Source organism: Chroicocephalus ridibundus, chromosome 17, assembly GCF_963924245.1.
Source record: "Chroicocephalus ridibundus chromosome 17, bChrRid1.1, whole genome shotgun sequence".
Taxonomy (NCBI): domain Eukaryota; kingdom Metazoa; phylum Chordata; class Aves; order Charadriiformes; family Laridae; genus Chroicocephalus; species Chroicocephalus ridibundus.
Genome location: NC_086300.1, coordinates 4,962,515 through 4,986,541, shown reverse-complemented (window position 1 = coordinate 4,986,541; position 24,027 = coordinate 4,962,515). Strand labels below are relative to the sequence as shown.

The following is a 24,027-nucleotide window of genomic DNA, read 5'->3' as shown; positions in this document are numbered from 1 at the left end:
TTTAAAACCTGGAGATTTGCACACACACACGAAATGTGCAAGTACAACAGTGATTCACTGCTAAGCTCTAAGGGTGAAGCAGAAAATATGCAAAGCTGGCATTATAACTGGAGTTATCTGCCAGAGATACACGATGCAGCTGAGAAACTTGAGTCTAAAAGGTTTTAAAGCTTACTATTCGTAGCTGCAAAATTTATGTCTGGGTCATCACGAATTGCACGCGTCCTAAATCTCGTTTGATCCCATTTTGCCCTCTTTCTCTCACCCTGGCTGCCGTGGCTGCCCCCCTCCAGGGCGCAGATCATCCCGTCCCAAAAACAGCTGCCCAAAATAGCAAAGATGAGTCACCCTTTGAAGGTGACTGTTGTGTCCCAATAACTATAAAAGGAACCCAGTTGACAGGCACCTGTAGACACCTGATTTTTAGACATCTAAAGTCCACGGAGATGAATCCCAACCCATTTGTCCAACTTGAGAGCCACGTCGGCACCGTAACCTTTATCTTTGCTGTCGCGGTGGCGTTTCTGAGCCCCAGGAACTCGCCCAAAGTCCCACACTTCGTATTCTTTACGCTCCCTGGTGCTTATTAAGCTTTGGGTGTAGGGTGTGCTCCAGAAATATATTACTGATCACCCAGCTCAAAAGACCATCCATCCAGAAACCAGATGGAGTTGTATCGAATTAACATAACACAATTTCTGCTGTTTCCCACTGTAGCGTGACAGCTCTGTACCAAGTGGGAGAACTCGACACGCACAAGGCATCTATCTGCATTTCCAGATCAGATGTTCCCTTGATCAAACGCTCTGGCTTTTCTTTCTAGAAAAGAGCTAAATGGTGGAGTCATGTTCCCTTCACCACCTAAAACATTGGTGGGGCTGGTGAGTGAGTCCTCTGCGGTGCACTAAACTCAACCCAAGGATGTGTTTTGACATGTTCTCCTTCTATTAGAAAGGTAAAGTGAAGGAGGCTGCCCAGCGCTACCAGTACGCTCTGAAAAAATTCCCCAGGGAAGGGTTTGGAGAAGACCTGAAAACTTTCCGTGAGCTGAAGGTGTCGCTCCTTCTCAACCTCTCCCGATGTCGAAGGAAAATGAACGTAAGTCTCCCCGCCCTTCATGGCCTTAAGCACAAGCTGCCAGCATTCTGCCGGTGCGCAGAGACGTGTCCGTCCTGTCATCGTGCTTTGACCTCGGAGATCTCTCCTCTCTGTAACCTGGTTGTCCTTCACAGAGCGCTGGCATTTTACAATTCAAAAGAAGTAACGATTTAATATGCATTTCTGATGATTAAAAATTCATGGCTGTGTTTATAGCTTTTTGAATTTTTTATTACTCCCTTTTGATGATGATGTGAGTTGGGGGTGGAGGCATTTTCCAGATTTCTAGGGCAGCGGTGAGGGAGGAGCCAGGAGATGCGCTCCTTTGAATACTAATTAATTTAAAATGAAGGAGCATATGCTTAGGGGGCTAGCACTTCCCCAGGGCAGTGACTCATCCACAGACACCCCCACACGCTCCCTCTCCTCCCAGAACTGCCAGATCACCGTCACTCCTCCCCGCTCCCATCTAGCAGCATCTAGTGACCGGCTCCTGCAGCCTGGCCGTCCTTCCCCCTCGCTCTGCATTCAGGGACTTTCACCTCGACAACTTAAAGTCTCCGTAGACTCAAAAAGTGAAATCTCTGCCAGGGCCATGAGCCAGAGAAGATGACACCCGAGGGGAAGGGGGTTTTGTGACGCCTTCATTTCTTTCAGCTGTGAGGGAGGCATTTGAAGAGCGGTGGAAGTAAAACCTTAACGCTGGTGAGCAAACACCACAGTTTGTAGAAAAAGCGTGAACCTTCTCTTTAAACGAGCCAACTCGCAGCAAAGCCGGTGATTTAAGGACAAGATTTTCAGTTTACTGTTAACTGGGGAATCCCAGGTGCTGTGATAAAAAATTTCAGGGGGGCGGTGTCATTGCTCCTGCAGTTTTTGCATCTGTAGACGAGACCATAAAAGATACCTGCCTCTTGACTGCATTCCCAGTTTAGTCTCTTAGGCGATATCTCTTCAGTGACTGCTACTGAAGGTACAAATCAAAGTATGAGCTTCCCCAGGCAGGGCATCCAGATAGCGAGCTCTCCTTAGGGGAGATTAAACCTCACCCTGGGCTTTTGCTAAGGTCCAGCTGACCCTGCTCACTCGCACGTGGCAGCTCCCTGCAGTCTGAGCCGCCATCTGTGTGCTCGTAAACTTTGTTTCTACAAGGTGGAGTTTGTTTACTGACTTCTTGAACAAATCAGGAGTGCTTCGGTGCGTTCTCCCAGTGCTACTCAGGGTCACAGCCCAAGTCAGCAAGCCAAAATTGTGTTTGGTTGCAACCTGAAAGCCCCTCCACGGGGAAGAGGTCTCCTTTGCAAGCGCTGAGCTTGAGCCTAGCGGTCCGTGAAGCATTCGGGACAAGGCGAGGGAGGAGAGCGGGCAGGGTTTGAGCTGTAGCTCATAGTCTCGCGGCACTGCCACTCGAAGGCAGCCAGGGCGGTCTCCAGCCCGTGCTGTCACCCTCTCCCACCCCAGGGGAGGGAGAGGCAAGGAGCAGTGGAACGGGTTGGACTGGTGAGAGGCCTTTGCCAGGTGAGTCCTGTTTGTAGCTACCGAGACACCGTACTCCCTTCCTTCATGTGCAGTTTTACTCAGCCCCTTCGAAGTGTGTCAGTGTGCAGCAGAGTGGGAAGCGGAGGGCGTGGGAAAGGTTTCCTATTGCTTTCAACTGTGGAAAAAAATCCTTCGTGAGATAACATTCCAGCCTCTGCGAGACCAGATGTTTCCTCAAGGCTGTAGGTTGTTGGAGAGGGGTTGCATGCCCTTGTTGGGGACACAATCGGTGAGAACGGAGCCAGTGGCACGCTGGCCTCTGTGGGTGCTGACAGCATCCGGCGTTAGGAGAGGGCTTTGAGTCTTCGGACATGCCATCATAGTTTTCTGGCCATAAATGATGTCGAATCCACGTGAAACATTCCAGTACCATCAAGTTTTCCGAGTTTACATGCAAAATAAATGTCCGTATTAAGTTTGTTTTCTTCCCAAACTGCATATGTTTTTTATTTCTCTATCTATTCAATTACTTACCTGCACACCTATTGTAACGACAGGATTTTGGAATGGCGGAGGAATTTGCTACTAAAGCACTGGAGCTGAAACCGAAATCTTACGAAGCTTACTATGCAAGAGCAAGGGCCAAGCGCAGCAGCAGGTGAGGAGCGAGAGAGAGAAAAGCGCGAGGGGCTGCTCTCTTCAAGCCTGGCCAGGCTGATGTAGTCATCCCCCGTGCAAAAACCGTACCAGGGTCCCCTCTGAGCAACCTGGTCTAGTGGGAGATGTCCCTGCCCATGGCAGGGGGGTTGGAACTAGGTGATCTTTAAGGTCCCTTCCCACCCTAGCAATTCTGTGATTCTAAATGGCAAAGGGACATTCATTAATGAGATCACAAACCTCTCAAACTCCCAAGTAGCGCCCTCCCTCCCTACTACTAACTTGGTAGTTTCTGGAGAGGGCTGAATGCCAACATTTTGAGAGGTTCATCTTAGTTGAACTTTGTCTGAACATCTTAACTACACCAAGATTGGGTATTCTTTTAAAAAAAGACACTTCGGTTCAACCACAACTTGGACTTGAAGCAAAATATGACTCATGGAAGCCCTGTGGCCTGTGTTACGCGAGAGGGCAGGCTCATTCATCACAGTGATCTCCTCTGGCCTTAGAACCTGTGAATTTCTCTGTCCTACAGCACTTTGGGGGAGGCAGAAGCTGCTGATGGCAGTGGCCGTGCAGGCAAGCGCCAGCCAGTGAGCTCTTAGCCATGGCTTGTGCTCCCAGCACCGCAACCAGCTTGTAGAGGGCTCCAGCGCTGGGATCTCCACATCTCAGCTGGAGCCCGGAGCATTCCCTCCTTAACCTCCCTGAAGGCTAAAGGATGTGAGGTTAGATTAATTTCAAAAGCGATCAGTGGCATTCCGAAATGAGGAGGAGGCCTTGCCTTTGAGTCATACGCTCACGGGCCGGACGTGCTGTCGTCTCAGTTGTAAACGGCAGCCGAAATGCCTTGGATGGCAGCACGGAGAATTGCCAGTAGCCGGAGGTGTGTCGAGTCCGCCTGGGCAAACATCGTAGCTCAGCAGACGCCACCAGCACCATTGGACCTCCCATGCTGGAGGCGATGTGTGGAACGGGCCTCCTGGCCCAGCTGATGCTGGGCTGCCTGGTCCGCTGGGTCCTGATGTGGGAGGTGAAGCCGTGACCTTCTGTTACCGCAGAGGAGTCCTGCTCGCTGAGCCGCACTGACCTAATGCCTTTCCTTTAATGGTTTTCCTCTCCATTGTTTCCAAAACACTTGTAAGGAAGCCTAAGAGCTGGGTTCCTCCCCAGATGGTATCAGCCTCCCTGCGTACAAGGGTCCTTTTCTCCCAGATCTCTCCAGCAGAAACCATTACCATTTTGGCTTTTCTCCTTCGTTTCCCAGTTGGTGCCCGGCAGCACCCCGAGGTCAGCACAGTCCGGGGAACAGGAGGCTTTTCCTTCCTCCACCTGGTTCTCAGTGGCTTGCGCAAAAGCTTAGGCTGGGGCTGGGAGGTGCTGGGGAGCTTTCCCCGGTGATCATCCTTCCCCCAGAGGACAATCCTGTTCAAACAGTTGGTTTTGCTCAAAAGCCAAGTGTCCCTGTAAATGACAACCCCCTTCCCCGAGCCCCCCCCTCCCTTTGACTCCTCCCAGCCTTTCCCTTGCAAAGGCTTCCCCGGGGGGCTGCAGGCTCCCGAAAGGGGCTCTGCTCCTTCCTTCTGAAGACGTTAGCCAAATCCCTTGCAAAATCGGAGAGACAAGCCTTGCCCAAAGCGCTGACCCGTGGGAGCCCCTGAGCTCTGGAGCCAGCCCTGACGCTGTGTGGTCTTGGCATCAGGCAGAAGTTAAATTTTCACTGGCGCAAGCGGTTGCAACTCCGTCAACGCTCTGCTTGTTTACAGCAGTGGTGAGCTTGGCTCTTCCTTAGTGGTGCTTTGGTTTCCCCTTTGTGAACGCGGGGGCAAAGCTCCATGGTGGTGCTGTGAGGAGTAATTAATTAGCCCGTAACACGCACCGCAGAGGACGGGCGTCTTTGCTAGTCTGGGTTGTGCCATCTCAGGACTCTGTTCCCCTCTTCCGCAGCATGGCTGGTGGTGTTTTCCTTCAGTTTGGATAAAATAAGTCCGAGGGAGGCGCATGGGGCAGAGTTTGAGAGACGCAGCCCGTGGTAGCAATCACAGACGTCTCCCTCAGTAACACGGACAAGCCACTTAACCCGCAGGAGCCTCCGAGAAGGGCTCCATTCAAATCCAGAGTAATTTCAGTTCTCGTTTCTGTCCCTTTGTCAAGCAGGCAGTTTTCAGCAGCCCTGGAGGACCTGAACGAGGCCATCAAGCTGTGTCCCAACAACCGTGAGATCCAGCGGCTGCTGATGCGGGTGGAAGAGGAGTGCAGGCAGGTGCAGCAGCAGCAGCAGCAGCAGCAGCCGCCGCCGCCGCCGCTCCCGGTGGAGCCTGAGCCCGAAGCCCAGCACGAAGAGCTCTATTCTGTGCAAGACATCTTTGAGGAGGAGTACCTTGAGCAGGATGTAGAGAACGTTTCCATTGGCTTGCAGACAGAGTCCAGGCCGAACCAAGGGCTGCCCATCATCCAGAGCCCGCCCCCGTCCCCAGCTCACAGGGACTCAGCCTATATTTCTGGCTCACCTCTTGGCTCTCATCAGGTCTTTGATTTCAGGTCCAATAGCTCCGTGGGTTCCCCAACCAGACAAGGGTACCAGTCCACGTCTCCTGCTCTGTCTCCGACACACCAAAACTCGCATTATAGACCCAGTCCTCCGCACACGTCCCCTGCCCACCAGGGCTCCTCTTACCGCTTCAGCCCACCTCCTGTTGGAAGCCAAGGGAAGGAATATCAAAGCCCACCACCTTCTCCTCTTCGTAGAGGTCCTCAGTATCGCGCCAGCCCCCCAGCAGAAAGCATGAGCGTTTATAGGTCACAGTCCGGTTCCCCGGTTCGTTATCAGCAAGAACCTAGCGGAGTCAGCCAGCTCCCCGGTAGACCGAAGTCTCCATTGTCCAAGATGACACAGAGGTCCTTCCAGATGCCCCAGCTCCCCGTGGCTGTGCCACAGCAGGGGCTGAGGCTGCAGCCAGCCAAGGCGCAGATCGTGAGGAGCAACCAGCCCAGCTCCGCCGTCCATTCGAGTACTGTAATCCCAACCGGTGCTTACAGCCAGGTTGCCCACTCGATGGCCAGCAAGTACCAGTCGGCATCAGGGGAAATGGGGGTTAGCCAGAGCAGGTTGGTCTACCAGGGCTCCATCGGCGGCATCGTAGGCGACAGCAGACCAGTGCAGCACGTTCAGGCAAGCCTCAGCGCAGGAGCGATCTGTCAGCACGGAGGGTTGGCCAAAGAAGACCTTCCGCAGAGACCGTCCTCGGCGTACAGGGGAGGTATGAGATACAGCCAGACACCTCAGATCGGGCGAAGCCAGTCCGCTTCCTACTATCCGGTGTGTCACTCGAAGCTTGACCTGGAACGTTCTTCCCTCCCCGCCAACCAGCTGGGCTCTCCAGATGTGTCTCATCTCATAAGAAGGCCCATCTCAGTTAATCCCAGCGAAATAAAGCCTCATCCTCCAACTCCAAGGCCCCTGCTCCACTCTCAGAGCGTTGGCCTCCGCTTCTCTCCTTCCAGCAATAGCATCTCCTCCACCTCCAACCTGACTCCCAACTTCCGCCCTTCTGCTTCGATTCAGCAAATGGAGATTCCTCTCAAGCAAGCTTATGACAGATCGTGCGATGAACTTTCTCCGGTCTCTCCCACGCAGGGGGGTTACCCCAGCGAGCCAGCCCGTTCCCGGACCACGCCGTTCATGGGAATCATAGATAAAACCGCTCGGACTCAGCAGTACCCCCATCTCCATCAGCAGAACCGGACCTGGGCCGTGTCGTCAGTGGACACTGTCATTAGTCCTACGTCTCCTGGCAACCTCCCCCAGCCGGAATCATTTAGCCCGCCTTCTTCAATCAGCAACATTGCCTTTTATAACAAAACCAACAATGCACAGAATGGCCATTTGCTAGAGGAAGACTATTACAGCCCCCATGGGATGCTGGCCAATGGGTCCCGGGGAGACCTCCTGGAGAGAGTCACCCAAGCCTCCTCGTATCCCGACGTCAAGGTGGCAAGGACACTGCCAGTGGCACAGGCCTACCAGGACAACCTGTACAGGCAGCTCTCCAGGGACTCCAGGCAGGGGCAGACATCCCCAATCAAACCAAAGAGACCATTTGTGGAGTCTAATGTGTAAAAGACGCTTGTTGGAGTAAGACCCTCATGTTTTCAGCACACACTTCCAAGCTTGATTTCCATGCATATTATTATTTTTATTTCTCTTTGGTAGCTACATGACCAAGTTTCTCCGGTACTTTGTGTGGTGGTCAGACAGCCATGCACGTGCTCCAGCCCTTTCGTTCCCCAGCTGACCGTGAAGCCAACATCAGCTGAGCCAGTACGGTTTGCCCAATTCCAGCTGAATTCCCAACCAGGATATCTTAGTACGTGGTGCGGGGTGGTCCAGAAATATCCCCTACGCAGCGGGAGGTAATCGGCACTTTTTCAAGAGACAATCGCATTCTATTTAAATCGGTTTCTTTTGTCTCGATGAGCTCTTACTCTGTTCTGATGGGAATTCCTAGCGGGAGCAGAGCAGGGATCACAGGAGCCTTTCCCGAGGCCGCATCCGCAGGTCCCCGTGCCAGCCGGGTCCTTTGGCTTTTTGCCCCCAAAGAGCAAATTGCCCGCGGCGAGCAAGGGCACGAGGCGTTCCAATACCGAGTAGCTATGCACAATAACCATCCCGCTTCATCTGGTTTGTAGCGGTTTAATCCGAATTGGATTCCTTCGTTGTTTGATCGCGTCATGGGCCAGAAGGGGCGGGGGACACACCATGCTTTGCTACTTCGCAGGCTCCCTGCCGGCTGCGTGTCCCCCCCCACCGACGCCGATTCGCCCTGGGGCACTTTACAAGCGTTGAGTGATGAAAGCGGGTCCTTGGTAGGGGTTTGAATCAGCCGAGGGAATTGGCCAGAAACCTCTTGCGCGCGAACTGGGATCGCGACAACTTCTTCTTCTCGCCGTTAGCAGACGGCTGCACCTCACACACAGCACCGCGTTTTTCTCCGGGACGGTTTAACGTTGCGGGGGGGGGGGGTGATTTAGTGGTTTTTTGTTTTTTTTTTTTTTACTTGCAAGGAAGAACCAAAACCTGACTTAGAAAATGGTGTTCAAGGAGGCAAATAGCAATGTTGAATTTTTTTTTTTTTTAACTTTTTTTTACGATGAGGGTGCGTAACGTGGCACGCTGGTTCCCGAGACAGGAAGGGTCCTTCTGCAAACCCAGCCCCGCAGCGTCCCTCCGCAGCGTCCCTCCCCTGCGGCTCGCTCCCGCCCGGGCAGCCGGTGGTGCCACAGCGAGGGCTGCGCTCCGCTAAGATCCGCTCCCGAAATCTTGGAAAGCGATCGCCGCGTTCCGTACCTGTAAATGGGAGAGACCGTGTTCTGCTTTTTAAGGACCTGTAGTTAAGAGATATTTATAATTTATTTATGCAATCTGTTTTGGGACATTGTTTGATTTGGGATTTTTACTTTTTTGGTTTTTTGTTTGTTTGTTTTTTAAATCAAATGCAAATCACGTCAAGACAGCATGAAAAGCAGGGGACGCTTCCAAAATTATTCTTATGGGATTTTCAATAATTTCTCAGTTATTCTCTGAAATTTTTTTTTGGGGGGTGGTGGAGGGACTTTCTTTACAGCTTCATTTATTACTGGCGGGTTCGTAATCTGCCTTTTCAGGGCGAAGGGTGGGAGGGAGGGGAGGGGGAGCGATGAACGCTGTAGCTTGTTTCAAAGCGAGTTAGTGCCTGTTGCCCGTGCTGATCCTCCCTCGCATCGGCTCTCGGAGCGACGGCAGCGCTGAGCAGGAGGAGTGATACCTTTCGGTCTTTCCAAAGGGCTACGCGCAGAGATCGCCAGACTTCTTGAACCAAATCGTGAGGTTCCAACCTCTGCTGGTGTAAATGAGCATATCCCCAGCGCGACACCAGTGCAGCTACATCCATTTACACCAGATGCGGACTTGGCCCGAAACTTTTTAGCAAACCCTGGCTTCGATGGGGCTTTTGGGGGTTTTTTTGGTGTCTGCGTGTGGGTCGGCACATCTCGTCGCTGTTTCATTGCCTAATTTGCTCCGAGCAAACCGGGACGTGCACATCTTGGGACGGTGGAGGCTTGTGTCTCATAGACACGGTGAGAGCGTTCGGGGGTGGGGGGGAGAGGAGGAATTCCTCCATGTTTGGAGACCTTTGTGCCCTTTGGGGCTCTTTGGTATTTGTCCAAGCCAGTATTTGGATTGAGTTTGGTGTTTTCTTTCTGGAGGTGCAAAGCGCTGACTCTTTGCTTTATTACAGGGCTCTGTAAGGCGGGGGGGAGGGACTGGGAGACCCCCCACGGCCGCGGGGACGCTCAGCTCCGTGCGCTATCTCTCTCCTTGCAAAGGGGGTCTGGTGATTATTTTTTTTCTTCCTCGCTTTCGTTTTTTTGAAGCAGCGTGTTCTGCTTTCTGAGGAATAACCGGTTTCTCCTCCTCCGCGTACAGTGCGCCTCTAGCTCCGACATGGCTCGGGAGCAGCACCAGTTGCTTTCGCTCGACGCCTCCCATCCTCCAGCTTGACCGAACCAGTGAGTGGCTTCCTACCCTTTAGTTGCTTCTTTGAAAGGAAAAAAATTAACCAAATTCCGCCCCGTCCCTATTTGGTACGGCCGAGCAAGACGCACTCCGGCCGTCAGCCGGTTCTCTCCGCCGAGATGCCAACGGGATGGTCGGGGAGCGGCGATGCCAGAACCCCCCGTGCTTTGCTTTGGCTCTTCACTGCCTTGTGCTCCCGGTACTGCCCCTCGGAAACGTCCCCCCACAGCGCTTCTGTGTGTAACTCTTTGGGTTTATGAAGATGTTTTAAGGGAAAAAAAGAAAACAGCTCACACTTCTAACACAAACACCAAGCTGAAAGAAGGCTTAAATACTGCAGCGTGCAGGTTTTTTCACGATACCACGTGTTACATTTTTCACAGGATTCTTGCACTAATGGTTTTCCATCCGTTCTCTCTGTAAATGGGTGCACTTTACTGTTTGAATTTGTTACTATGATAAATACTGGATATTTAAGCGTGAGTAGTGTCTTCATTAGAAAATAGCAAAACAGCTCTTGTCTCTTAGTGTATTTTTCAAAAAAAAAAACCAAGAAAAAAGAAAAGAAACTAAGCAATGAATCATAACATTTATAGCACAAGAACTGACTCTTGTATATAAGCATCGACAGATTGAGTAATTTTTAAATACAAAATTATTTGCAGTGGTTTTAAAGCGCTTGCCCAGCAATTCTCTTAGGGACGGTTGAGGCAGGATGGCTGCTGCAGTCCCCGGGTGGGTAAGGAGCACACCTCTCCCTGGAAAAGCCGTTCTTTCCACACACACCCCCGCCCCGTGTCCTCAGAGTCAGGGTTGGGATTTGGCCCGGAGGAGGACGCCGAGGTGGTTGCGCGTTGTGCTGCCGTGCGGGGTCCCGTTGCGGAGCGCTGCTGTACACGGGGCTGGGATCTCGCCTGACGTCCCTTCACCCTGTCATCTCAGATCTCCATCCGACGAGCCCGGGCCGCGTTGCGGGAGCAGGCACAGTGTTTCAGACACGGTGTTGTGTTGTCCATCCGTGCCACGCGCTTAATTACCCTTTTTGAGTGATTAAGATGTGGGGCGATGCTGCCAGCCGGTGCCTCCGTCCCCTCCCTGGCTGCAGTGGCACCGCTGGCGAGCCCCCATCTTGCGAGCGAGTGGGATTCTTACGTGCACCGAGTAAACCGGGTTTTTGATGACATTGGAACCTCTGGGGTTGGTTCTTGGGGTGCGCTGGGGAGGCGATGCTGAAGCCGAGCCCTGTATTTGTCCGGCCGTCCCACCAGGTGTCTCCCGTCCTCTGCCCGCAGCTGCTCCGAGAGCCGCCGCAAAGCTGGAATCTTCTCTCCCAGCGTCGGGTGTGGGTGTCTGCCGCATCCCCGGGGGGGTTCGCCGTCTCTTCTTTGTCTCCCAGGCTGGGAGGATGCTCCGGTCCCAGGGGAGGGGACACCCGCCTGGTGGGGGGCTCCACAGGGGTCCCCACCGGGGAGGGCTTGGAAAATAGTCGTTGGTGCTTGGGAAAGGGAGGGGTTTACAGGGACAGATCCCTTGGGATCCGTCACCGCACAGCCTGAGCCGCCGTCGCTGCGTGGCTGCTGGGGAGGGCTCCCGACAAACCCAGGGCTGCGTCTGTCTGTCCGTCTGTCTGTCTGCGGTGCCCGTCTGAGCACTGAACTTTTGGGGTTTTTTTTTCCTTTAACCTGGCTGTAAAGAAAAACCGCGTGGCTGGTGTGAGCGTGGGGTGTGCGTATGACCGACACCTGAGCCATACTTGGGTTAGGTCCGGAACCAGGGTGGCTACTGAATTTGGAGCGATTCCGTCCCCTCGTACGAGGGTTGCTGTATATTCAGGGTTACCCAGGAGAAGTCTAGCTAAAACCGAAGTGCCAGCTCCGCCTTATCTCGAGAAAAGCAAGCCGGCGTGCCTGCTCGTCCTCCGCCTTCCTTGCCAAGGGGGGGGTCCGCGGGGAGCTGTCGCAAGCTCTTTGGTGGTTGTACTTTGCTTTCAGTCTTGGGAATTCAAGATAACTCTTCTACCGGGATTAACGGTGTGTAACCAAGGGCTTAGGGGAAGAGCTGTTGTACCCGCTGGGACCTCTGCAGATAAATGCCTTCACCCCCGTGCTGGTTGCTCTCCGCGAAGTCTGGTGGGGTGCGTGTTGGACACAAAGCACAATGGTTGAAAGTTAATCTGCGTTTTTTTCAGATTTGTGTGAATAATTGCTGGATTTTCATTCAATCAAACTCTTTTTTCTAAGATAAACCACTAAGGGCTCAATTCTTTAGCAAGATGCGTTCGTGTCCAACTCCTGACTATACAGCTGGATCTCACCGCAACTCTTACAGACCTACCCGAGAGAAATCACAGCTAGCGCGACCGTCACCGGGAAAGCCAATGGGACACCAAACCCATCCGCCGTATCCTTTCCTCCTGCTCATTTTCTAGCTGTCACGGTACTGGGGAGTCAGCAGCCGGGTGCCGTCCGACGGGATCGCATCCTAGAGTCGCGGAAATGGAGGGCTGCTTTGCCAAAAGACTTTGTCCCTGCCGGGTGACACCAGCGGGGACGGCGGTGGGGCTGCGGGGCGTCTCCTCCGGCGGGTCGGGGTCATGCTGGGCGGGTGGGAGACCCTCCCGCCCGGGGAACGGGGTCACCGTTCTGCCTCGCCGTGCGCTGATAAGCCAGACACCGAGAGCAGCACCGCGCGCTACATCAAGCCCATTTTGTTGCTCCAGCGATAACCCAGAGACTCGCGTGGACTCTGCCAGTACTGCCGGTGTCACCCCCCTCCAGCCTTTTCTTTCCCATAGTGTTGCATTCAGCGTTTTGTCTCCCTTCTGTCTTCACATCCGAGAGGATCCGAGTTTGGTACAAACGCGTACAGTACACGCACCTTGTGCTTTGTACAGTTCCCTGGTTGCCATCCTCTGAGACACTTGCTGGGAAGATCTTTAAGACACTTAAATTTTCCTTTAGCTTTTCTATAATTCTGATGTAAAGGACTTTCTCTGTACAGTATATTATTCAATGCATGTTCTGTTCTCTCTACTGATATATTGAACACCACACAGTTGTGATATCGTGCAGTGGGAAGAGCAGCCCCTGCCGACAGCGGAGGCCTTCGCCTCTCATGTATAAGGAAAGAAGAAAACATATTTTTTCCTTTGCTGTATTTGCTTGAGCAGAGTTTTCTTGTCTGTACATGTGAGCTGTGAGATAGATGTGAAAAGTTCAAAAGAATGCATTTCTTCCCCCCCCCCAATGTATACAGATTGTAATCTGTACAATGAAAACTGTATGTATGAAAAAATGTACTTATTTATAAATGGTTAACACTTGGAAACGGCATCTGGCCTGGTGTTTTTCTCACACTACGGAGAACGAAGGAGGGTGCTGTGTGTCTTCTCGGCGTGGAAATAACCTGGGGACGTCAGGACTGTGCGAGGGTCGGGTCTGGCTGTCACTGCCCGGGGATGGGGACGGGGATGGGGACCTGGCACCGCCGGGAGCAGGAGGGGACGGAGGCAGCGCTGCTGCTGCAATTAGCAAAGGGGCCTTAATAAAATAGGGGAGGGAACTGCATCAGGGAGTTTTCTGGATTAAATTGCAGAAATTTAGACATTAGGAAGAAGTTCTTTCCACTGAGGGTGGTGAGACACTGGCCCAGGTTGCCCAGAGAGGGGGTGGAGGCCCCATCCCTGGAGACATTCAAGGCCAGGCTGGATGAGGCTCTGAGCGACCTGATCCAGTTACAGATGTCCCTGCTCACTGCAGGGGGTTGGACTAGATGGCCTTTAGAGGTCCCTTCCCACCCAACACATTCTATGAAAGCACAGCTCAGTGCTGTGGACACTGGAGCCCCACAGCTCCTGAGAACGTGAGCGTCTCCTCGCTTCATCCCTGCCCGAACGCAGGGGCTGTGGTGAGCAAAAACCCCCGGCTTGGGCTTGTGCCGTTGCTGGGGCTGGGGCTGCTCTTGCTTTGCAGCGCTGGGATCGGGACATTCAGGTTTCCAGCAGCTTCGCCCGCGCGGCCGCCTGTGCCGAAGCCCAGAAGGAAGAGGGGATGCTCTCAGCAAAGGAGACGAGCCCACATCTCAGGGACGCACCTCCTCATGGCCGTGGGTCTCCCCCAGGTCCATGGGCACATCCAGTGCATGGCCAGACCCTGGAGACGTCCCCGTGGGGTCCCTCATGCAGCCACTGCTGAGCTCTGTAGCACAGGATGTATGGCACGGGGCCCGGACGGAATGATCCCATCCCAAATCCCACCTGCCCTCCCCAGCTCCTCTCCCGGCTGCCTGTGGCGCGTGGGAGCTCTGGGGTACCCTGAAACCATGAGCTGGAGGAGGACAGGGTTAGCTGCAAACATTTATTGGGTCAGGAGCATCCACTGAGCAGACAACACATCGTACGACAGGGGAAAACATTTCGGACGTGAAGATGCTGAACCCACACAGCTGCCGGGTCGCTCCGAGCCCCTGGGGAGCTCTGTGGGGAGAGCAGCCCCCACGCGCGGCTGGGCTGGGGGCCAATGGGCTGCCGGAGAGTGGGAAATCTGGGTGATGGCAACTATCCCCTCTGCCCGTGGGCGCTGGGAATGGGCCATGGGCTTTGGCCGCTCTCAGTGGAGAAATCTGGGCTCCCACCCCCCGGCCCCCAGAGCAGGGCAGAGCCCAGGGACCCCCGTCCTTCGTGCCCCAGCGATGCTGCCAGCCCCTGCCCCTGCCTGTGGCACCGCTGTCCCCATGGGGCTGGGGTCAGGCTCGGGGGGTCACCGGGGGCTGCGTGGGACAGAACTGAGAAGGATTAAGGCCAAGCAAGGCTGAACCCAATGGGCAGCGATACACCAACAAGCGTGTCCTTCCCCAGCTGTCCTCGTCACCCTGAGCCGGTCAGAGCCCCAAGACACTGGGGACGAGGTAGACAGGGACATTCCACAGACACCACGAGGTGCCCGTGCCGGGGACAGGGGAGCTGGGGACATCACTGGCTGCTGCCGCCGGGGCTCTCACCCTCCGTCAGGGTCTTGAAGTCCATGGAGAGGGCCAGTTCCTCGGCCAGTGGCGGGCGCTTCCAGTCGTCCCGTGTCAGCACGTAGCCCACCACCAGCCCAAAGGCCACCAGCAGCACCCCCAGCGTGTTGGCCAGGACGCCCTCAGGCACAAAGCGGCTGTAGGAGTCACTGCAGGGACAGAGGGGGATGCTCAGACCTCAGGGTGTGGGTGGCCTGTCCCTACCCTGGCTAGGAGCTCCTCCTCGTCTTCATCCTCTGGGCACACTCCCTGGGAAAGGTCCTTTTCCCCCAAATCAGAGCAAGAGGTGACTGCCTGGGTGCTGCTCGCTCTGGGGAGGGACACTCTTGGTGACAGCAGAGAAAACTGGGGGCACAGTCCTATAGCGGGGCTATAGGCACCTCCCCTGCCAGGTGTGGTCCCCCAGCCAGAGGGAGGTGGGGTGCCCCACAGCCATATCCCCACGGTGCTGGGGCTGTAGAGTTGGGGCCGTCACTGTGTCCTCCAGCTCCAAGGGCAGAGGCCATGGGGACATGAGCGTCCCGGGCCGGGGGGAGGGTGGCTCTGAAAACACCTGTCTGCAGAAAGGAGTCGGTGGCTATTTTATCCCCACCCCCAACAAAAGCTGTCGCAGGACCCAGCCCTTGTTAAACACCATCTGGGAAGTGACTCAGCAGCAGCAGAACTGAAGGCTTCAGGGGGAGACTTAATAGCCAAGGAGCCATGGCCTGAGCAGGGGCCAGACTCTGCCCCATGGGGCTGGAGCAGCCCTTTGCTGGGGGTCAGAGGGATCGGGGGGCTACTACTCCCCCCCACCCAGCTTGGTCACCCACCTGATGTTGAAGAGGAGCATCTCGGTGATGCCCAGCAAGCAGGTGGTGATGGAGAGGGCAAAGAGGGCGATGCCAAAGAAGACGTGCTGGGGTTTGTACCGGCTGCGCAGCGAGAAGGAGGCGCGGGGGAGCAGGAAGAAACCGCAGCCCAGGAGCCACTGTGGGGGTACGGGATGTTACGGGGCGCTGTGGGGTCCCTTTCCCCCACGGGGGGGGAGCGGGGGGGGGGGGGGGGGGGCAGGGGCTCCCCAGCCCTCACCTGCAGGAGGTAGAGCACGAAGGCGGCCATCCCGCACCAGCTGTGCAGGCTGTACATGTTGGGGATGCCCTTGCTCCGGTGGGACTCGAAGACGGCGACGATGCCTGCGGAGAGGAGCCCGTTAGCGCCGGGGGCCGGATCCAGCCCCGTCCACCCGTCCCGGCCCCGGCGCCCGCTCACCCACGAGGGCGATGAGCAGCGCCAGGCCGTGCAGCAGCGCGTGCAGCGCCTTGGTGGAGCGCTTGGCTTCCTGCCTGAAGACCCGGTAGACCAGGAGAGCTGATGGAGAGAGGGCAGATGAGCATCCACAGCGGGTCCCCCACCTCCCCGGCACCCCGCATCACCCAGGGGTGCTGCAGGCAGGCGGGGTGGTCCTGGAGCATCTTCCCTGTCTTGTTTGTCACCGTTTTGTCCCCTTCGCCCGGCCGCAGTCTGGGGGGCTTTGAGGCTGCAGCGGGGACAGGGCGCTTGTCCTGCTCACCGTCACCTTGGAGGAAAACCATGCCCAGCACCATGCAGAGGGGGTGGACGTTGAACTGGAGGTGGCCGTGCCAGGCCACGCCGCCCCGGTAGCGGCCCAGCCAGGCGCCCGTGGTGGCCAACAGCGTCAGCCCCAGCAGCTGCGACACGGCCACGTAGGCCGAGAGCCCGGCGGGCGGCGGAGCCCCGTCCATGCCGGGCCTGCGGGGACAGAGCGGAGCGGGGAGCGCGGCCGGGGGGGGCCCGGCCGGCACCGCCCTCACCTGCCGCTTCCTGCCGCCGCCGCGTCACCCCGCCCGGGGGCGGCCCCCGGCGGCCACGGCGCGGCCCGGCCCGCTCCTGCCCCCGGCCTGCCCCTGCCCTCACAGCCCTCCCGGCACAGCCCTCCGGCCCTCTCCCTCCCACGTTATCCCTGTCCCTCCCGCCCGACCCTCCCGCCCTGTCCCTCCAGCCCCATCCCTCCCACCCTATCCCTGTCCCTCCATCCCAGCCCTTGTCCCGCCAGCCCCGACCCTGTAGTCCCATCCCTCCCACTCTATCCCTGTCCCTCCAGCCCCATCCTTGTCCCTCCACCCCTATCCCTTCCACTCCAGCTCCATCCCTCCAGCCCCATCCCTCCCACTCCACCTCCATCCCTCCCACTCTATCCCCGTCCCTCCATCCCGATCCCCCCCAACTCCATCCCCATCCCATGTCCCACCCTTGCCCCCTCCCCACCTCACCCACCCCCAAGAGCCCCACAACAAACACATCCCCCCCCCCCCAAACCCTGCTAGAGGAAGGCAGTGCAGGGATGAGCAAGGTTGCTTGGCCCCCCCCCCCCCCCCCCCTCCCGACAAAAGCGATGGCCATTGGGGACATGGGGCTGAGCAACCCTCCAGGCTGGGGAGGGGAATGGACACCCCACGTTAACCCACCGCGCTGCAGCCACACCGGAGAGCCGTCCCACGGCCCCCACAACCCACCTGCACCCGCGTTGCGCTCCGCGCCGGGTTATCCCCCGATGCTCCCCGCTGGCCTGGGGATCAGAGCCACCGGCACGGCCACCTCTCCTGCTTCCCCGCCAGCCAGGGCCAGCGCGTCCCAGCCCCAGGGGCCAACGTCCCTCCTCTGCCCCGGCCCCGCTGCGGCTGCCCCTGGGGAGGAGCACCCGGCCAGCTGCTGCAGACAGACCCACGGTGCTGTCAGGACGGGGGGGGCTTTGGGGAGGGAGTCAGCCATGCATTAAGACCACGCACACACTTTATTCCCAGCCACCTTTATTGGATCAGCCGGATAAGTGAGTTAAGGGAATTGGTTTATCCCATTAGGCTGCACTGCAAAGGCCTCACTGCCCGGGGGCATGGGATGCTCTGCGGGGACCATGCCAGGGTCGGGGGGGGGCAGCGAGGGGCACCGTCTCCTCCCTGAACAACAACAGCCCCCCCAAACCCTCACCACTGCCGGGGGAGGGGGGGGCTGCTGGCTGCAATGGGGGGGGTCCCAAGTGGGTACCCGTGTGGCCCCATCCTCTTGCCAGATGCAAACAGCTGGCCCCGCCGGCACAGGGGGACAGCCTGGTCCCCAGCTGCCCTGGGGACAGAGGGACAGGGGACGACCCCCCCCCGAGCATGGGAACCGGGAGCGGGGCACAGGGAGGTGCCTGTTGGAAATGGGCTCTGTGAGTTGCCCGATAGCCCTAAAACTATCCCGGCTGCGCTGGGAGGCAGCCGGGCCCCTTCACAAAGCCATCCTGCGGTGGGGACCTGCCTCTGTGTGTGTGTGTGTGTCATTCCCCCCCCCACCCCCCGCCGCCCCCGCAACAGCGTCTCTGCCCCCCCTGCACCCCCCCCCCCCCGAAAGCACAGCCCCAGTCACCACCCACCCCAGGGCAAAGCCAGCGCTCCCCGCTTTTGGAGGGGGGTGATCTCCGATTAAACCCTCCCGATGCGGCCTGGGGGGGGGGCGTGGGGTGGGGTGTGGGTTTTGGATGGTGCATGCACTTTGCATACCCTGGCAGCCCCTCACCATGGCTTCTGGCTGGGCCCCCCCCCCCAAAAAAAAAATCCCTGGGTGGGGCTTGGGGGACGTCTCTGCTCTCGATGGGAGCTCATGCAGGGGAGGGGGCTCACTCCAGCTCGGCGCTGGGGGGCCTGGGGATGTATTGAGGGAAGGGTTGGATGTGACACCCACGCAGTGCCCCCCCCCACCCCCCCCCAGCCCTACCTGTGGGTGTCGGGTGGTGCTGCCTGCGCCAGGCCCAGCGGTGACAGTGTCTGAGCCACCGCGTTGGCAAGGCAACGGAGCGATGGCAAAGCGAAGTTGGGGGGGGGGCTGCAAACCCCCAGCATCGCTACAGAGGGAGGGTGCCATTGCAGGCTGGAGAGAGGGAAAGGGGGTTGCAAAATTGAGGGGGGGGGATATCACCATGAAGGGTGGGGGGGGATGTCTGTGTATTGTGGGGATGGTCCCCAAGGGAGTGAGTCACTGGAAACATGCGTGACCCCCCCCCCCCCCCCCCGGCCCCGAGCTGTGCCAGGCCCTGCCTGCACCCCCCTGAGCCCCCACACCCTGCAACACCCCCAGCCCCAAACCAGGGACTCCCACAGCCTCCCTGGATCAGCCCCCGGGGGCCCCATCCCCTGTGCAGGGCACACCGGCTCTGTCATCACTTAATTTGTATTTAGGCAGCACTAATGAGGGATCTGGCTTAATTAACCATCCCCTGCATCCCACCAGCAGCACCGGGGTGATGTGCCAGGAGGCAGCACCCCTGCAGGGTGGGCCTTGTGGGTGGGGACACGGCAGCGGGGGTGACATGTCTCCGGAGACCCCCCAACCTCCGCCTGCACCCCAACCCCCGGGTCCCCTCCAGCACCTCCGGCCGCATCCTGCGCTCCCCCATGGCGTATCCCCGAGGGAGAAAAGCCCGGAGATGGGATATGAGAGGAGACGGGGGGAAATTTAGGGGGTGTCCCCCCGCTCTCCCGGCTCCTCCTGGCCCCGCTGCGGGCAGGGTCCCCCGGGGGATGCGGGGATGCGCAGCGGGGCGAGCAGCACCCCCGGGCCGCCCCCTCCGCCGTGTCTGTGTGTCTGTCTGCGTGTCTGTGAGTGTCACACGGTGCCACTAGGTGTCACCAGGAGCCCGCCGTGCGCAGGGCCCGGGGGAGGGAGGGAGGACCTGGAGCAACCTCGGCCCTGGGTCACCCCTGGGATCCAGGTACGGACCGGCTGGGATCGGCACCGTCCTCGGGTCTGGATCCCCGGAGGGACCCGGAGCACCCCCCGAGCCAGACCACCCATGGGAGCCAGCGCACCCTCACACCTGGAGGGGTCTGGAGCACCCTCGGCCCTGGACCACCCGTGGGAGCCGGAGCATCCTGGGACCTGGAGTGGCGGGGGGGGATGCGGTGCTCCCCTGGTGCAGGGTTGTCCCCCCCGGCCCTTCCCCTTGGGCACACGAGGCTGCTGTCACCCCCTCAGACCCTCCTGAGCAAAGGCACCCCAAAGACCCTCCTGAGGTTTCCCCCCCCCCCGACATCGCCATCACCTTCTCCTCCCCGCTGGGCACCTGTGCTGTGGGGCACAAACCCCAGGAGCTGGAAACCCACCACCCCCCCCGTGGTGTGATTCAGCAGAGCTGAAATGCCGGTGCAGCCCCGGGGCCTGATGGAGACTTGTCGCACCAAGAGCAAAGTCCGGGTCCCGCTGAAGCCCAGGGCAGAGTCCCAGGGCTACCACCCCGAGCCCTCGCCCACGGGGAACAACGGGCCGCAGCGGGAGGCTGCGTAAGGCACTGCCACGGGAGCCGCCTCCGCCTCCCAGCCTGCGGTCGGGCTTTATCACTGCAGCGGTTGTTGGGAAATGGTTCACCAGAGTTAATCAGCCAAGCCATAAAAGCCACCATAAACTGCAAACCTTGAGCCGTTGGGCTGTGCCCCAGCTGGAAAGGGGCGGCTGGGTATCTGGGCAGAGCGGAGGGAGGATTTCCCTGCTGTGAGACCCTCTGAAAAGCCTCCAAGCGGATGAAATTTGTTGGGGGGGGCCGTTCGTCTTTTGGGATACTTGGCAAGATGAAAAGCTTCACCCCCTGCAGGGAACAGCACTGTTGTAATACGATAAGGAACAGCTTTATAAATGTTTACAGCAGCATCCAGCCAAACTATTTTGACTTTCAGCAGCCAAAAAGACATTGCAGCCCTCAACCCTACGTGATTAAACGGACATGGTTGCGTGTCCCATCCACAAAGCAGGGACAAACCCAGGGGTCACACATGGCAGCCTTTGACGAGGGGTCCCTCCATCCGCTGCCACCTGCAAGGGGACTCGGTGGCCAATCCAGGGACAAATGAGCCCCTTCAATACTGGCCAGCACCCTCTTCTTACCGGGGAACAGCGAGCCATTTGTAACCAGCTCTTTAATTAAAGACATTGCCGGGGGCATAATGGCTTTATTAAATCTGCCTGAGCTTTCTCCGAGCTGGCAATAATGAAATCCTCCCTGCGCTGCTGGGATGGTGACGTGCCGGTCGGGTGGCAGAGCCAGTGCTGGCTGTCCTGGCATGGATCCACGGGGCTTGGGGATGTTCAGGGCTGTTTGGGGCTGCTCGAGGATGCTCAGGGATGTTTGAGGACGCTCAGGGATATTTGGGGCTGCTCAGGGATGCTCGGGGAGGCTCAGGGATGCTTGGGGCTGCTTGGGGCTGCTCCAGGATGCTCAGGGATGCTCAGGGATGCTCCGGGATGCTCGGGGCTGCCTCAGCATCCTGCAGATCAGTGAGTCGAAGCAGCTCAGCGGAGGCTGCTCCAGCTTCCCGGCTATCAGCCAAGCCCGACAGCCATTCTGGGTTTGTCCCGGGCTGCTGAGCGCCAGCGGATCGATAGGAGCATCATCAACTGATAACTCATCATAAAACCAGTAGTTCCTGCCCTTCCCCGGCTGCTCACCCCCACCCCGGCACAGGCAACTTCCCCTCCCTGCGCATGAGATTATCAAATTACCATTTTGCTGATCTAACCTCTTCTGCTTTGGTTTTGGTTTTTGGTTTTTTTTTCCTTCCTAAATCAAGTTTTTATTGCTAAGAAATGTTAATTTGCAAGACGCCTCCCCGGAGGACTGCAATTCAAGAGCCCAGCTGCCTCGGAGGAGCCGAGCTGCTGCCTGAAACATCCCCAGCCGCTGCGCTCCCCGCGAAACCCCAAACCTGGGGCAAAATTAACAGTTTTTCACTAAATATAAAAGAAAAAAAAATACAAGTCATGCTGGGGGGCTCTGTGGCTGCCAAGGGGTTGGCTGTGGGGTAGCTCAGGGTTAAGCACAAATTGTCCTGCTGGGTCATGTCGGGGGGTCGGTCCCCAATTCCCTGAGGTCCAGTGAAGGCTGGAAAATGGGTGATTCTCAGCGGGGATGAAGCTCCCCGTGGAACCCGGCTCCTTCCCGGGCTGGGGGTCGGAGCAGCCCGTCTGGAAAAGACCCTGGTTCTCCTTCTGGCAGCAATTAAGCCGCCCCATCCTCCTCCTCACCGGGAACACAACTTTGCTGAGCCGGGCGGGCGATACGATCAGTGCAGCCAGTGCAAACACTTAATCTCTTTCAGAAGAAGCTGAAGGCGCCTTTATGGCGATTTTTTAATAGCAGCTCGGATAAACAGCCACGATAACCCGCACTGGGCTCGCAGCAGATGATTAATGCTCCCAGAGCAGTCACGCTCGCTCGCCTCGGGGCTGGGATTGTTTTCGGTTATTAAAGGAGGGGGGGAAAAAAAAAAGAAAAAAAAAAAGGAGGGGGGGAAATAATGGACTTTGCCGTGTTTTATTGGGCTGATGGGTGCGGAGGGAACACGTTGGCCTCTTCACTCACCCCGTATCCGTGCCCAGCTGGGGAGGAAGCGGGGATGGAGGGATGAAGGATGAGGAATGAAGGATGAAGGATGAGGGAGGAGGGATGAGGGATGAAGGAGGAGGGATGAGGGATGAAGGACGAAGGATGAGGGATGAAGGAGGAAGGATGATTTCTGGCCAGGCTTTTACTTCTTGCCCCGTGATGCTCCCGACCGTGTGCCTGGCACTGGGCACATCTCCGCACCGTGGCCGGGGGCTCCCCAGGGGCTGACTATCAGGGTCTTGCATTTATTTATGACCCTCCCAAGACGTGGGCATCGTTCAGGGCCCCTGCGCCGATGGCTGCCCTCAGCACGCTGCATTTTCAGGGCTTTGCAATGTCATAGAGCATCCTCGGGCTGTTGGCGCCGGTCCCAGTCTGGGGGACGGAGCCAGAGGAGATCCTACAGGGGAAAGCACATCTCCATCCCCTTCCCGTCCACCTCCGGCCCCGCCGAGCCACCCATCACTGAGGCTGGGGAAACACTCGGTCCTGCTCGGGCTGCCCCACGCGGCCAGCCCCGCTCACATACATCCCCCACACCCCTGCCGGGACCGTTCTCCCCAGGGCCATAAACCCTTGTCCTAGGGCAGGCGGGTGCTGAGAGGTGTTTTCACGGGGTGGGGAAGAAAAACGTGATAAGGAGCGTTTCTGCTGCGTTCAGCCCCCGGCAAGAGCTGAGTGTGCGCTTCTGGTGATAAAGCAGCAATCGTTGCTCCGGGGCCGGGGGTGAGCTCCCCGTCACCCATTGCACCCCGTCCCCATGCAGAGGGGTCATGCCAGGCTTTAAATACACCTTTTATCCAGGGAAAAGCTGGAAACAGCCCCATGGTGTTGCCAAAAACCCTCAGCAGAGATATTTTGCAGTCAGACAGCAGCACCCGGGAGCAAGAGGTCCCTCTTGCCACCCCAGTCCCCAAGCCCTGGTGACATTGGGTGGCTGCCTTGGCCACAGCACTTACTCTAAAGGTTCATAATCATTTTAGCCCACACAGGTCTGAAATAAATGGAAAAAAACACCAGTTGCTTGGGATGTTTCTTTCTTTTTTTTTTTTTTTTTGAAGGATCACAAAAAAAGCTGTTTGTTTAGATGAGAAATTTCGACTGGAGAGGTGGTTTTTCCCCTCTCTCTCACGGCAGCGTCACCGCATCTGGGAAAGCAGCTTAGCGAATTATACACTATGATAATTGATTGAATTCATCAGTAAATAAAGCAGGAGCCTTTAAACTCGGGGTCTGGAGAGGGAGGAAAATAATTCTCCACGCAGTGATTTGTACCACCCGGCACAGGCACCGCCGTGCTCACGAACCCACAGCCGTCAGGAAAAGTAACACATGAGGCTGCACAGCCGATAAAAAAAAAGCTCTTTTTGAGGTTTAAATCAGGAGGGAATCCTTTCTCTCCCCTCCAGAAGCTCCTTGGTTGCTCAGAGAGAGGGATCAGACAGCAGTTTTGAAGCACCCTTGGACGCTTTGAGAAATGGGATGGGGAAGCCAAAAAATGTAGTTTATAATAAAAGAAGGGGGAAATGGGCTTGAGCATCCCCAGCCAGAGGCCCTGGGGCTGGGATATATCCCGAAAAATCACCAAATCTTCCCAGCCAGCACAGGGGCCATCCCCAAATCCCTGCTCCTTCACACAACCACCCCTGCCTGCCCTCGCCCATCACACCACTACCACGGACGATACCTTACAGCTCCCGTAAGAAGTATTTGCTGTCAGACTCCTTATTTTCTTATTCTGGGGGCTCTGGGGCCGGGGCTGCAGCAGCGGGTGCCCCTGCCAGCGCTGCCGGCAGCAGGCAAG

At 57.2% G+C, this 24,027-nt stretch overlaps 2 protein-coding genes across 9 annotated transcripts in view; one reads left to right on the top strand and one right to left on the bottom strand.

The window, feature by feature from the left end:
* TANC2 (tetratricopeptide repeat, ankyrin repeat and coiled-coil containing 2) overlaps positions 1-13,114 on the top strand; it is a 331,215-nt gene extending 318,101 nt beyond the window's left edge. For all 7 annotated transcript variants that reach the window (XM_063354919.1, XM_063354924.1, XM_063354921.1 and 4 more), the window contains 3 exons: positions 952-1,098; positions 3,135-3,235; positions 5,392-13,114. In XM_063354919.1, the coding sequence (XP_063210989.1) occupies positions 952-1,098; positions 3,135-3,235; positions 5,392-7,354 (2,211 nt within the window). In that variant the 3' untranslated portion in view covers positions 7,355-13,114. The remainder of the gene's footprint in view (positions 1-951; positions 1,099-3,134; positions 3,236-5,391) is intronic.
* Positions 13,115-14,148: 1,034 nt separating this feature from the next.
* LOC134524416 (transmembrane ascorbate-dependent reductase CYB561) lies at positions 14,149-18,631 on the bottom strand. 2 transcript variants are annotated; one of them, XM_063354442.1, is made up of 7 exons: positions 18,566-18,631; positions 17,326-17,521; positions 16,362-16,561; positions 16,061-16,159; positions 15,881-15,984; positions 15,622-15,779; positions 14,149-14,958 (listed from the first exon to the last, which is right to left on the bottom strand). In XM_063354442.1, the coding sequence occupies exons 3-7, from the start codon at positions 16,552-16,554 to the stop codon at positions 14,760-14,762; spliced, it is 753 nt and encodes a 250-aa protein (XP_063210512.1). In that variant the 5' UTR covers positions 16,555-16,561; positions 17,326-17,521; positions 18,566-18,631; the 3' UTR covers positions 14,149-14,759. The 2 variants fall into 2 exon arrangements, with proteins under 2 accessions (XP_063210512.1, XP_063210513.1); XM_063354443.1 differs by having other exon boundaries at positions 16,368-16,561.
* Between the last annotated feature and the right edge of the window lie 5,396 nt (positions 18,632-24,027).

Bases quoted from the DNA above. Each gene is read 5' to 3' on its own strand.
- LOC134524416 (XM_063354442.1), bottom strand. From the start codon at position 16,554: ATGGACGGGGCTCCGCCGCCCGCCGGGCTCTCGGCCTACGTGGCCGTG. The intron at 15,985-16,060 runs GTGAGCGGGCGC...TCCTCTCCGCAG, and splicing joins GCTGCTCATCGCCCTCGTGG to GCATCGTCGCCGTCTTCGAG. The intron at 15,780-15,880 runs GTGAGGGCTGGG...GTACCCCCACAG, and splicing joins TCGTGCTCTACCTCCTGCAG to TGGCTCCTGGGCTGCGGTTT.